We start from the raw sequence: 16,366 nt of genomic DNA, 5'->3' as shown, positions 1-16,366 counted from the left end.
TAAAAGAAATACCTTAGACATTTTTCATTTCATCGTATTTCAATATATTTTTTTTTTATTTTTGCGCGTTCATAGTTATTTAAAACATATAAAGTTCGTGAAATTTCAAAGATAAGTGTTTGTAAAAAAAGTATTCAGCTGACCCACGACATTATATAGTCACAAAATTACTCGATTGGAGATATGTAGTAAACATTTTCGAATTTATATTTGTAAAAACCAGGTTTGAGTTCGTTCAAATTCATTGTGTACGGTCTCGGTGCGGATCGGTGCAGGTCAACCTACAGCAGCGCGTACGTGGGTCGTCGTCAGCAATCGTTATATTGTGCTGTTATGTGTGAGATGCTGTGGTGGCCGCTGATTTAATCGGGAAGATTAAAATCGCTGGTTGCGAGCTGGTTGATTCTAGTCTCGCCGCGGGTTGCCCCGGGTAACGGTTAGGATTCGGACGGCGCACTGTGGCGATGGAAATTGTTATTATTAATCTCGTTTTAGCGAGGTTTATTGTAAATCGGCTGACGGCAACAATATGTTTGAGGTGTTTGCAAACACGGAAAATGCGTTGCCGGGAAAACTCTGCTCTTTACAATAAGTATATGACCGTGTGTGTGTGTGTGTGTATATTTACGCTTAATACACGCCTCGTGTCTGAGGGTCGAAAACTCGCACCGGGGTTTTGTTAATGACGACATATATCGCGCGCGCACAATATATTATATTATATATGTTGTACGGTATATTTCAGCGCACGAAAACTGCTTTGTTGTTCCGGCCGACGCGGAAGAACAGATAATATCACAACGCGACCACCGGAAACCAACCGTTTAGACTAACGTTTTCCTGCAGAAATGATCCGGAACGATAAATCGCACGACGGTCCAAATTATACATATAATATGTATACCGCCTAACCTAACCTACCCACCACTACTACCACCGCCGTAACTGCCACTATAACCGCTGCTGGAGTCTGATATCAATATACATTAAACAGTAAGTAATTATCGCTGTAAAATCTGCTACACGTGTAACCATGTGTATTATTAAGTGTATTATATAATAGAGTAGGAGTAGTACCCAAAACTATAATACAACATAATTTATTCAACACAAAAAGGTGAAAACTTAATAACGACGATAATATAGCATATCATCGTTGAGCTGCAACCAAAAATATCGATTTTAATATTACACATAACATAATATTATATACTATAGTTTATTTTTATTATCATCATTTGAATTTGTTCTCGCCAGAATCTTATAAATTTAATGCGTATGTTTTCAATCGGTACGATTCTCATGCCGGATTGTTCAAATAAATATCCTAAACAGAAAATTTGATTAATTTTAAACGTACGTTGATAGTTAGAAATATTTATTATTTTTTAATATATTCTACACACAGGTTTCTGATTCATCAGTCATAAAGATTGTAACAACGTACTGGATTACGAAAATTTGAACTCGCGTTACTTTGTTATAATAATATAATTATATAAAACAAAGTTCATAAAATATGCTTAAAAAGTCCTGTTGACGATATTAATAGTTTTCGCTATAGTTCGGCGAGGAGGGTGAGGGGTCGACGTAAGTGTGATTATTTTTTACCTCAAATATTCATAAACATATTTGTACAACACATCATGTACAGTGTAAACAATTTATAACACATAATAAATTTATTTACAATACATTACAATATAATATTATTAAACCACACAAACAACACAGCCCATTTTATCGATTGGGGAGTGTCACATGTCTCGTTTTATATACGCCTCCTCCTCTTACCACACGTCTTCACTCCTTCCCCCCATCGATTGAAGGCTAGGTTATGTGTGTTATTTATTATAAAGTCTATGGTTAAAAATATATATACATATATATCGAAATAATAAATGTTTGTAAATTATTACCGAAATAAAATGTTAGCGATTTGCCATTCGTGCGCGTATATAGGTACGCGTATACAGAACGATATTTAAATTTATGGACTTACACTGAATAAAATATTTATAGAAATATATTCACGTGTATATGTTTCACATAACGGAAAATTGGATCGCTTTGCCGAGACCGTTGCAGTTGTCGAACAACATTAAATTTAATTTACAGAGCATAATAACAAAACTAACAGATTTAATAATTTTTATTCTTCTAATGTAGATATTAAAATTGTATGATATTAATGTTAATTTAATTATTATATAATTAAGAAATAAAATCGTTTTGATAAGAAAGAAGTTATTATACGTATAGCAAGTTAGTTAATTTAATCATTGTCAAATATTTACGTTACGCCCTGACACTATATTATAATATTATTATGTATTAAATATATTATATAATATGAGATATTTCGACGGGACATTGTACATATTTTCTTCAGCAAACAAATTTCCCTTATTGTTCCACCTGTGGATTTCATGTTATTTAAATTTCCTCGCTGTTTGTTCTTTTTTTTTATATATATATTTTTATTATATTATCTCCTCTCTGCCGATGTTAATTTTTTGGCACTAGATTTTCTCATAAATCCTACGACGTCCGCCCAAACACATGTTCCGATATACACGCATTATTTGTGTGTGTATGTGTTGAGGAAACGGCATTCTAAGCCTCTATAGTGCTTTGTATCGATTACGCTGGCGGGCAACGCACTGTGTGTATACACACATTACGATATTACGCGCGATACACTTAAGATAATACGGTTTTTGTTTTGAATGTGCAATTTATCCTCATGAACCGCGCGTAGAAAACCCAAGATTGTTCTCTTGGTTACGCCGACGGCCAAGGATGAAATAAAATTCGGCACGCGTGAACTTTTTTATTTTCATCTACGATTTTTTTCTGTCGACTTAACCGAAATAGTCGTCTGTAGGACGGAAACCAAAATTGAACCGATAACGATATAAGCTAGTGTATTTAGGGCTGACATTTGTTGACATAAACATGTGTTTCGACTGAGGGTCTAATTTTTATCTGAAATTCGTAAAAAAATATTGTTTTGTTACATAATAATATAACGATGTTATCAGTTAATAACGTCGATATTGTCCTTATAGTAAGTGGCATTAAATAAAAATATATTTTTTTAATTCTTTGCGGTTTAAATGACATGATCTTCATGATCTAGTGTAATTCTCAACGATACATAGGTTATATAATTCTGTTTTAATTGGCCATATTTATGACAAAATAAGTGTAATCAGTGACACGACTTAAATCTTGATAATTTATTGATATTTATAGTATTTATGAACAGTTATAGAAAATAAGTGTTTAGGTATTTACGTCCTACTGTTTGATATTCTATTGATATTTATCTTAAAATATCACTTTTATAATGAAGATATGATATAAATAAATTATTATCATTACAAAAATGATAAAACTATCTGGGTAGTAAAATATTATAATTTAATTATCTTTTGGCTTTTAAAAGAAACGAAAAATATAGTTATACATTAATGTTTATATATTTTACTATATTATAAAAATAAAACATTATTATGTATTTTAAAAATCATAAACTGAAATTATATTTCCTAAATAAAAGATAATTTAAATAAATAAATATCTATGTGTAATGTGTATAATATAATATAATATATCCTTTTATAATTATTTAAATTATTTAATGTTAAAAATTAAATCTATAAGTATACCGACATTAACTAATCGATTTTTTAAACTTTTCATTTAAGTTTTTGTTGCAAACATTTTAATTAAAATAACTACAATTCTTATTATATCCATACTAATGTAGTAAATTATACGTACCTAAACGAATGGAAAATATATATTCGTTTTAAATGTTTTTATAATTATATGCTCGTATTATTGTTATATTATTTATTCAGGGAAACGTTAAGTGTCCATGGTATTTTTTCGCGTGTAAATATATATAAAATGTGGAGTACCATATCCATTATGATAGTATATTATATAGCTGGTAAAAACTTCAAAAATGTTTTTATACCACAATGAATATAATGTTTTCTTTAAAAAAAAAATTTGAAATAACGAAACTTTATTATTTTACTTATTGTAATAAAATTGTATACAATATTTTATATTATATACATTATACATTTATATACAGTATAATATAGTTATAAATTATTAATATAGCTTTATAAATAATTAAGGTAACTATTTAATATACTGCAGGTTTATCTTTCCAGTGGGTTTTTTTTATTTAATAAGCCAAATGAGTAGCCAGATAATAATAAAACAATTATAATAATGGAATAAAGAAGAGTTATGAATCCATTTACTCTTCTAGTATGGTTTTAAAATTTCAGGTATATAGTTGTTGATAATATTACAAGAGTACATTTTCTGAAGCGTAGAAATTTAGTAATTTTAAAGTTTTAAACCAAACTAAACATGTAAAAAATTGATACAAAATTTACAAATTTTTCTCATATATTCATATAAAATTTATACAATATTATATTAAAAAGAAAAACATTTTAATATCTTAGGATAATATATAGTTTAAAAATGTATTTATTTCAGAAATGTCTTACAAGGAAATGTTTGAACTAAACTAACCTAATCTTCTACAATAAGGAATAATATACAGCCTAGATTGCAGATATCACTCGGTATTCGACTTTATGAGTTTATAATGACATTCGACATAATACGTATCGATCTTTCTAGTATATTTTTGATTATTGTTATTTGTATTATTATGTTCCTTCAAACGAGTCTAATATTGTAGTTTAAAAGAGTAAAACTATATATTAGGTATGCATCCTGATTGAACATTATATTATTATAATATATTCGTAAATTTGACACGATATTATTATTATAATATATTAGTGTCGAACTGGGTCATATCATATTATTTATTTCTCCAAAGTCATTATAAAATAGCCGTGTGTTGCACGAAACGTTGCCTAAATATATTTTTTATTAAACACGAAAATGAAATTTTATCAATACTGACAGGGTATAAATGTATAATAAATTTTGTGTGTGAGTGAAATGTATATGTATATGATATTATAATTACAAAGATAAAACGTATTCAAAAATAAAATGTACGTATGAGAAAATAAGCAATTTCAAACAATACGTACGTACGCGCATCAATCGCGTACACTCGTTCTGCAGTGTAATGCGAAACATAGTTTCCATTAAATTAACCATTGTTCGAAGTAACTTTTTTTTCGTCCGTAAAAAGTTTAAATTCAGCATAATACATATTGATATCGATTCGGCTACATAGTTTACCGGGCCAATAATATTATATATAATATGTACCGACCTTGTTTTTACGCGCACGTACGTTTTATTTCCTTTTCTGCAGACATTGTACGCCGATAAAGAGCACATGACGGCTTTAAAATAATCTATTATACGCGTAATATTAGTGTGAAATAATTAAAAATTATTATTGTTTCGTCGTCGACAATATTATTTATTATTAGTATGTGTCACATTTAACGTATTTATCGAATTTTAAAACATTAAACGTACGTGTAAACTAGAGGTACTGCACGAACGAAATACATCGTTTACGAATGTTGTGGAGATAAATCATTTCAAGTTTCACTCGCTCACTTATTATTCTCGATATGAATTTATAATTGACCTCTCGTAATGATCTACTTACCGATACAAAGCATATGAATATAGATTATGAAGGGGGGGAGGACTATGAACCACGTTTTATACCGTCAACTTTTTTTTTATCCTTAACAAGCTTCGACGGTTTGTTCACTGGAAATGTATTTAGTTGAATATTATATTATGCTAAGTATATTGAGTCTGAGTAATATATATAATAATATATCCGACTTGACGTTGAATAAATAACGCTTCACGCTGTAAACATACTTCATACATATTTTATAATAGCATAGTCGGCGCAAAAGAAAATTATTTTAGATATATGATATAATAATAATCGCCATGTTAACAGTTTAATGAAAAAAAAAAAATACGTAAACACGTAATTTCACATTTAACCCTGTCACGTCATGACAGGTTATAAATAGTTTAACCTCTTTTTTTCCGTTGCGTAATATTATATATTATGGAAAACAATTTTATAAAGGTACTATATGCAGAGTAGACGCGTGATGGATATATCAACTGTACTCTACGAGTTTGAACATGTTTTTTACTTCAATAGCTATACATATTAATATACACTATATTATAAATTTCGAATTAAAATCAATTTACGGCTTAAATATTATATAGCTTACTAATTATTGTACAATTCAAGTTCAAAATGGAAAAACATTAATTAATTTTTGTGAAAAAAAAAATAGTGAAAGTCTTCTGCACAGTTTGGTTTTTCTGTAATGCGCGTGAGAAGCCATGTTTTTCCAAGACTAGAATTGATATGGTATTTTGGTGTTAGTTTTAAATTAATAAATTAAAACACTTCACCCTAGGGGTATTATGCCGAGTAAAATAATTACAGCACTAAGTTGGAATTAAGTTGGAGCGCGTTAATCACTTTAATCATTAGATAATCAGGCACATACGTTTAAATCCTTGCCACTATAGTGGGTTTATTTATTTATCTTTTAATAAAAATTGTAACTTGAGTAATTTCAACTAACGTCAGAATTCTAATGAATATGATTTTGGAAATAATAATTGAACAATTATTCATTTATTATTATTATTATTATTATTATATAATATTATGTACGGAGCTATTTTGTATGGTATAGCTGTATTGTATGAGACAGATGACAACCCATATATTGAAAAACGCAGTTTTCAGATGCAGAAAACTCATAAATTGATATTATTATACGAATATGTCTATTCTTACCTACTCCCGATAAATTATATATATGATGATAAAAATATATGGCCGTGTAAAATAAAAAATGTATTCAATTGAGCACTTTTATACTTGTTTAAAATTCGTTTTACTGATTTCAACTATGTGTCAAACCGTTGAGAAGAACTATGTTCTATATATTATTATTGTAGAACTATGAAAAACGTGTATTAAATGTGTGTCACAGCTTTTTTTATTGCATGCCTTACTGTTTTGCCGGTGAAAAACGCAACGAGCCGTATCTCAAATCCTTTTTTTTTTTAATCATATATGACGTGTGCGAGCAAAGTGTTTATGTAGACATGTGCACGTTGCGATGATTTAAAAACTTTTATCAGAGCTGAACAACTTGAGATTTTGACAGGAAAAAAAATTCAACGTGAAATGTAACAAATATCACGAGTGTGCGACCATCGATTGTTTATTTTTTACATATTTGTGTTCCAACTATTAATTTATATCCACTCGTCTTGTGCTGATATAGAAGATGTTTACGAAAGGAAAGTTTTTCATCTCACTCAGATCAAATAAAACGGTTGTGTGATTTGTAAAAAGTATTAGGTAAACACCATTTATTTTATATAATGTAGCTACAGTGCAAATAAAATATGTCATCAAATTTCAACCACGAAAATACATGAATTAAATATGCGTATTTGCATTGAGTGGATATTAATATACAATTTAAGCATACACAATATTTTATTGTTGACTATTAATTTATAAATCATATAATATTGTATTAATTTTTTTATACTTTTAAAATTTGCTTTTACTGTTATAGTATACACATAATATTTTTTTGTCGATTAAATCAAATAATAATGTTCACACGCAGTTTATATTAGGTATATAAATATTTATTATTATTATTTATTTTTTTATTTTTTTAATTGGAACGTAAATATTTTTAGCGATAATTTAATCGTATAATATAGTAAGTAAGTAGGTAGTAAATTAGATTTATAATATTTTTCACGTTGTAGTTATTGAAGTTTGGAATCAACTGAATATAAATAGTGAGTAAATTAAAATATTTTATTCACCTTCTGGAAGATTTTAAAAACAAAAATAATAATAACAGATTATATTTTATTTAACTCATTTTTTATTAATCTGAATCTCATCATCATTTCTTTTGTTTACTATACGATACTTAAATTTCAGAGATGTAAGCTTTGAAAAGTTTCGAATAAATGATTATGTTTCATAAAACATACCTACATCAGAGTTACGAAAAATAGAAAAATTGGATGTGTTCATAATAATATATTTCGACGTCCTGGGAAATAGGCGCGTGCTATCGTTTTGATAGTATGTGAAAACGATTTTTGTTATAATAGAATACTTATAAAAAATACATATATTAAGGATTTGGAACATTTTTACTGAATAACATTTTGAACAGAATTTTACAAAAAAAAAAAAAAAAGCGCATAAATACATAATATATTATCATGCGAGTGTGTACCTACTACTTACCACTTTAAAGTTACTCTTTAAATATATCTACGTGGAAATTCAATTTTTTTTCAAAAGGCATGATTTTATTGAGTTGATAATACACATTTGCATCAATACTTGAAGAGAATTTTAATTGCTATGTATTGCTATTGGGTACACGGTTTTTGTTATTTTAATAACATAATATGTATATTTAATATAATAGATTTGTTAATTTTTAAGTTTGTTTTTTGTACAATATTATTATAGAGTTGGGTTATTGAAAAAATAAAAACGATACATCATCATCTGTACAGATGAAATTTTATTTATGACATAAACTTGGTAGTTATATTCATTATATTATTATGAGTATGTGCTTGATATGGCGTTGTTGAAGGTTTCTGCAAAACTTTTTTCATTTATAAATTCGTATCCATTACACAACAAACCAATTAGGGCACGGTTTTGACACGGTCACATTTTTAAACTTTTCTTTTAAAATACGTATTTAAACAGGTTTTGATCACATAATTTTCGTATTATTTAAGAATTCTGTAAAAATGACCTAATTAATCCCGGACATTTATAACGTCCTCTTATAATACGATGATATATTACATTATCCAAGAATAATGTCTTTATGATATTATGACAAGGAGTATTTATACTATTGTTATATTATTTCTGTTAAAGTGTTAAATTTTGTTGTTTTATGAAATAACTACTATCTAATTAATAAATTACCTACAAATGTCAATTAAAGTATAAAATAATATATGAAAAAACTATTTATTTTACTTTAAATAGTTATTTCATATAATATCTAGTTTTTCTATACAATTTTAGTTTGATTTCAGCTTAAGTGTAGAATACTCGTATATTTGAATTTAAAATACATTATAATATTTAATTTATTTGAAACCGAATAATTATAATTGTATCAACTATTTATGCAAAGCTATTGTGGTATTAAGTATTGCACAATACCTTTTTTTTTTTTAACAACTTTTTGCATTACATATTTTGGTATAAGTACACTTAAAATAACTCTGATGAGTTTTCAATGCAGTGATTAAGCAGTTTTTACAGATTTTAATGTAAGGTAGAATATAGAATATAGGTGTTTTTCTTTTAATTGCAATGATAGATCGGAGACAAACGAACAAACATTGAACCCGTCTAACTATTGAACTATTACTCAACTTTAAGCCTTCGAAATTGCATTGAACATTTTAATATTCAAACAATAAATGCACAGATTACGTATACGTTTACAACGATAATCTTATAATGATAATTCAATATACGTGTGAACATTGCCATCACCGATAACAAGGACGTCAGTGTTATCTGATTTATTATTATGTTGGACTGTAAATAACAATATAGTGTATACTATCTGTACAATTCAACACATTAACAGTGTGAGTAACGGGGATGTATGAAATAACTAGTTTAAGTGTAAATCATATGTATTGCATACAAGTTTTTGTTATTTCACAAACTAACTGATTCAATACTTAACATAATATTAACATTTATAATAATTTATACATATCAATAGCAAATATCGTTTATCACGAATTATTTAAGTGGATAAAAACGGAATGCGTACAAATTTACAATACATTAAAAGCTACTGTCGTATTAGAATACGTTTTCAGACACAGACTACGATTATAAATTACAGAAGAAGACGTCCGACAAAGAATAAGGACCTCGTGAGTCGTGTCGTCGATAAACTTAAGTGCAACTACGTGAGTATCAGAGCCAAAAACTTTAGGACGACTACGTATTTTTAATGTTAAACATGTTAAACCGTATACAATCGTCAATATTTTTTAATGTAATTTGATGCGTCCATTTATCGTTAAAAAAAAAAAACAGTATTAGCACCGAATTAAAACACCTAAGTCGTATATTATTATTAAACAGTGTTTGTGTAATCTCAAGTAGGTATAAGTAAACATATTTGTCGAATAATCAATGAATTTATTTTGAAAATATTTTTTTGAACACTGATTTCAGTTGGGAATTACGTATCCACGTAAGTTTATTTTGAATTTATGCATAACAATGTGTGTTTTTACATGATATGAAAATAATTCACTAAAATTAATAACCTCGTCACTATTTTTTTTTTACTTCAATAATGCATTTTTATTAAATTGAAAGTTTGATTTTTGAATTTCTCAATAGACGGTAAGTATAGCATAGTATACTGTACTATTTTTAAATAATTAGATTCTTTTTACCCATTAGAAGTATTATTAAACGCTGTAAATTCATAAAGCTTAACAAATCAGAAACTATTCGTTTGAGTTTTATTTAAATATATCAAACAATTTCAAAAATTTAAGTCACGCAGGGTTTAAGACTTGTAGATATTTGAAATTTCCTTATCAGATTTACGAATATAATATACAAATATGTTTTAGTACTTACTAAAAATTTAAGTATAGAATTATTAATTCACTTAAACCCACTATTACGTAAGTATAATATTAAAAATAAAATATTATATATAATTATTATTATTATTATTTACATTAAGCACATATTGTAAACAATTATATAATTTTAATTTTAATTCGCTGATTATAAATATAGTACTATCTTTATTTGAACTCGAGTAGGTATGAAATTTTACAGGAACAAAGTTATTTTTGTAAATTTATATTGATTTAAATGTTTTAAATATGTACATGGTATATTATTTTTAATTCTATGCGGAATAAACATTTGTTTGAGGGAAATTTATCTTATCGATTAATTTACATGCAAGTACTAACTTAGCTTTCACTTGACTATGTACAGAGGCATATAAAAATATCATATATTAGTATATTTTAAACAACGATGTTTTATTTTTGACTTTTATGAAACTTTTAAAAATTAACTGAAAATACATGTTTCTTTTTGAAAAGTTGTTACGACCATAAAAGATATTTCTACATTTTTAATGCATAATATTATGAATTTATTATGATTACATTTTTGAAGCATATAACCACATGGTTTTACGTCTAGTACTGTAAGTCATTGCACATTCTGCTTATAAGTACCGTTGGGGTTTTCTATGTTATTGTCTTAAAGACTCGAACGCCCTGCGAGAAGACGGACTCGCCAACTCTACGTTACTGTCACAGATCGTTAAATTTAGAGTACTTTCTCTCTCTATAGTCTATACGGTTATTGCTGTAGTATATTCAGTACGCTCGTCAAAACTTAAAACTACATTCGAGTTTATTCAACTAGCTTTTGTCCGTACAGTTAACGGATGTCACGCTTTTTTGGAATTGGCACGGTATACAGTAATCTCAAATTAAGTACTATACTGCAAGCAGTGCACGTGCGGTATAAAATGCTTTGTTTTTGATGTACAATTTTGCTAACGTCAGTGACAATTATTATTGACGTATTCAAATGTTTTTACCGTTCCCAAATGGATTGTTTCACGTTTTGTTAAATTCAAATGTTATAATTCGGTTATTATCGAAATATATAGTTCGAGAAGAGTAACGACTCGTTAAACTTTGACCGATCTATCGATCGACCTAATACAAATCTAAGGATTCTAATATTCTAATCGCCTGAAACAACATCGTCGTTTAAAATACTATAATACTATATATTATTCTAAACTCGTCGTTCGGACATTATCATCGCAATTTTCAGAGATATTTTTTACGTTATTATCGACGAGACAACAATATAATATATACCTGTAGCCCTCGGTGTGCGAGTGTCCCGCGGAACTCCTGGACGGTTCCGGCAGTGCGTTCTGTGCGGCGGCAGCGGCCGCGGCCTGCTGACAGTCGCAGTGCATGACGCACAGCACGATGGACGTGACCACGCACACGGCGAACGGGACGGCAAAGTAGTGGACGATGTCGGCGTACTGCTGCCGCTTGTCGTAGTCGACCACGGCCAGCGTGTGGTTCTGCCGGGAATAGTGACACGGGAACGTGGCGCCCGGCACGCCGTAGGCCTTGGTGAAATTGGAACAGGCCACGGCCGGCGGGTAACCGCAGCCCTTGATGTTGACCAGCAGCACGGCCTGGGACACGCTCACATCGCCGCCGCGACCGGACGCCAGCCGGACGCCACCGCCACCGCCACCGACGCCACTGACTCCACCGGCGGACGTCCGGTACTCCACGTAAATGTGGCTGCAGTTGTACACGTCGCTGGTGCAACCCTCCCGGCACGAGCTCCACGTGCAGTTGTACAGGCCGGCCAGCTGTTCGCGGCGCACCGTGGTGCACTGCACCGGTTCCGGCACGAAGTCGGCCAGCAGAGTTGACACGGCCGGGTCCACGTACAGCGGCACCAGGAACAACAACGCCGAACCCGATCCGACGGCGATCATGGCGAACGACAGGGTCGAGTAGAACCACACCTTCTCCCGCAGGGTCCTGGGCGCCCCTCGTTTCTGCTTCTTGGCCGCCGCTAATTCCAGCAGCTTCTTCTTGCGGAGTTGCTGCTGCTTGGTGTCCAGCAACAGTTCGGAGCTGGCGGACCGCATCGCGTCGCATGGTGCGCCGCCCCGCAGCCGACCACCGTAGTCGGGCGCCGCGTCACGTGCGGTTCGCCCGCCGCAACACCGCCACCAAAGCCGCCGTCGCCGTCGCCGACGTCTCCTCCACTTTTACGAGGATAACCGGCCCGGCGGCCGTCGACACCGCCCGCCGTGGCCGCCGGTGGCCGGTTCCCTGTGTCGTCGGGCACGTACGTATCCCGATTTTCGGGACCCGTGTGGCTGCTGACGCGGGCGTGTGAGCAGCGTGCCGATCGACGGGGGCGCGGCGACGACGCGATAGACCGATGACGAGACACGGACCGGCGAGACGGGGTTTTCCGCGAGTTAGGCTGTGGTGAGTGTTCCCGTACCGCCGTTAGCCGACACACTGACTGACGAGTCGCGCGCGTTACGTGCTTTTGACGGCGCGCCGCGAGTCGCCCGGCGTAAAGCGCTCCGTCTGCTGCTCGCCGGGGCGTTCGCAACACGCACGCCCCGTCGACGGGCCGCCGCTCCGACCGACCTCCCGTCCGCCCGTCCGCCGCCGTCCCGCGCTCGCCAAATACGTCTCCCGAATTTCCAAACTACAATAGCGGCGGACGCACGTGCGTGACCAGAAATCGTGTACACCGCCTACAGCAGGTTATTATATTTTATTGTATATTATGTGTACCGCACAACCCTTTCCACTTGTATATCGTCGGACCTTCGCTGCATTTTGGTCGCGGCGCGCACGTTATCGTCGTATACTTGCCGATGTCGTAATAATAATTATAACCGTCGTCGACGGTCTATATGAGTTATAATATACCTACTTCGAGTTAAACAGTTGTTTAGATATAATTTTATTCGTCGATTTATCACAATAATAATGTGTATTGTCGCCGACCAAAAAATATTATAGTTAAAGGTAACACAGTGCGCATAAATCAGTGCGTGTTCCGCCACTCGGAACGAACGACAATTTTCGATTTTTACGCAATTATTATACGATTATTAGATAGCCACACCTCGTATATAATGACTGAATGGGTACCCCGGGGACAAACTGTAAATCGACATTATTGTTTACGAGTATTGACTATACGATCAGAGAACGAGTAAGAAGAAAACGGCCCGAGTTATGGGAAAACGATTCGTGGATCTTGTATCGAGACAACGCGCCGGCTCATATAATGCTTTATCTGTGAAGCGATTTCTGGTTAAAAACCTAACTCCAATGCTTCAACGCCCCCCCCCCCCGGCCATATCTGCTAGATTTAGCTGCGTGCGAATTTTGGTTCTTAATAAGGACACATTTTTTAAGTCGGCTGAAGCTGTAAAAACAAAATCGACAGAGGCGGTATTAATGGCATTACAAGGAAAAGATTTCCAACACTGTTTCAACCAATGGAGCGATGTGTCAAACTTATTATAAATTGTGAATAAAAAAATTTTACAATAAAAGTCTCGTTATTTAATAACCAAACCTCGTATTTTTAAAAATATTATGCATTTTATGTCGTTTTTTTCCGCGTATTACACGCGACCAATCCCGCGGACCGGTGCAACGCAAACGTGCGTCGAGTTTTGCGTCGTCAACAGTGATATTTGAAATCTGAATATCTCTATTATGTTTGCGTGTGTACGAGTTTTTTTAACGTGAACTGATGTTCTTCGAGTTGATAGACACGTCGAGTTTAGAAGTAATTTCGTTTTGATTTAGTCCAATATAATATTTGTTTTCCAATATTCACATTCGACTTATCGGTATCGTACAACAAGTCAAGTCTATTAAGCATAATATACCTACTGTGATTATATGTTACGTATTAATTTCACTAATTATATGAGATGTGGTGAACCAAGTTCGATGGGAGTGAAAGTCACCTTTGATAATTTAAATTATATTTTTAGTGGTGGGGGGTAGTGTTTTTTCCGAATAATTTTAGATTATAACCTTTACCTTTTTGTTATTACTGATTACTGATATACACACAACACCCTCATTATATTATTATGTTGTTATAGGTGATTTATTTTATTTGTATATAATATTATGAATATTGTAATAATTATTTTCTCTTACATTGTCATAATATTATATTAGTATTGTCTCGACTTCCAAACCGTACGGTCTTATTGTAGTTTCGTGGTCGCAAACGGTGCATTTTTTAATAATTTTATATTCTCGGGGTATACTCACTATACTCCTAATTATTTAATTTTCGAAACTTTTTAAAATAGTTTTCATTTCGACTCATATACATATATTCACTGCAGTGTACTATTATTGTTACATTTAACGTGAGCGGCAGATTTATTATTTTATTTTTTTATTATTTATTGTTTTTGTGTGTTATCGTAAATTTAATAGATTTTATATTATACCTATCGGCTTTTATAACAATTATTTTAAAATACGGTTATGTGTATTAGATTTAGGTAGCAACTGGCCAGCAAAGCATCGACAAAAAGTGAGTTATTTTTTTATTATTTATTTTTACATTTTATTTTATATTCAATTGTACAGAGTTGTTTGAGTTGAGCTAAAAGTATGTATCATTGCCATATCATAGCATATTAGTTACCATATTTATCATTGTTTAATGATTTTTTATTAATAATATTAATAAGACGATTAAGTATATATACAACACACACACACACACAATAATATGTATATAAAATATTCATACGCACTTTAGTAGTTAATCACATCATACGTTGTTCATAAATATTTGCTTGGTGATCATTATCACTGCTGGTAGAGTTACTCACACTACACTACGCACCTAAACACATCTGCATTTAAATCGGTTGTTCAGTCCATTATATTTTTACTAAACCCGACAAAGTTTATTGTATACGCCTACCGCGTGGTTAACCTAACCTAACCGGGCGCACGCATAAAAATTATTCGTTCCCGGTCCGTACATAATACAAAACGTTGATTATATAATTTTACCGACTAATAACTACCTAAAAAATTATTTTCAACAAATTCCACTTCGGTTGACGTATTCTATTATTGTCGTTTTGGATTAAAAATTTTATTTCCAACCTTGAAATTGAGGTTGCTTGTCCTAGATTCGTAAAAACGATACATGTGAAAGTAGTGAAACAGTTATTATTATAATATTATGAAGGGTCATTGTGAATTATTCAAATGGTCTGTATAAAAGTTACACGTTTTAAGCGCGGATATCGAAAAGAAAAAACCGAATGGATTTTGCTACAGAATAGGTATAGCTGTGTAGAACACTGAAATGATTTTGTGCTCGGCACTCGTATTTATAAGCACATGGTCTGGCCCGCTTAATCGTCATGTTTGTCTGTTGCGGGTGGTTGCACGGCGGCAATAACGCTGGTTGCCAGCGGCATTGTCAAAGGGGGAAAGAGAACCGATGGCATTCGTATAAATTAATAAGAAATGTACATTTATGTTTAATATCACCAAGTGAATTTTTTATCCTCTCATACTTCAATAATTAAAAAAGAATGGTCAAGCGAGTAACGCTCTACTGTATAGTAAGTCACTATCACACTATAAAGAATGTACCTATTACATTTGAATCCAATATGATACC

The 16,366-nt window shown here is 32.1% G+C and overlaps 1 protein-coding gene across 1 annotated transcript in view; it reads right to left on the bottom strand.

Annotated features, from left to right (window-relative positions):
• Window positions 1-13,231, bottom strand: part of LOC126549565 (protein tipE) — a 55,077-nt gene extending 41,846 nt beyond the window's left edge. The window contains exon 1 of the mRNA XM_050199086.1: window positions 12,001-13,231. Coding sequence (XP_050055043.1) covers window positions 12,001-12,803 — 803 coding nt within the window. The 5' untranslated portion in view covers window positions 12,804-13,231. The remainder of the gene's footprint in view (window positions 1-12,000) is intronic.
• Window positions 13,232-16,366: the final 3,135 nt, after the last annotated feature.

The sequence above is a fragment of the Aphis gossypii genome, chromosome 1, assembly GCF_020184175.1.
Source record: "Aphis gossypii isolate Hap1 chromosome 1, ASM2018417v2, whole genome shotgun sequence".
NCBI classification, from domain to species: domain Eukaryota; kingdom Metazoa; phylum Arthropoda; class Insecta; order Hemiptera; family Aphididae; genus Aphis; species Aphis gossypii.
Note: the sequence above shows the minus strand (reverse complement) of the source record. Positions and strands in the feature narration are given on the sequence as shown.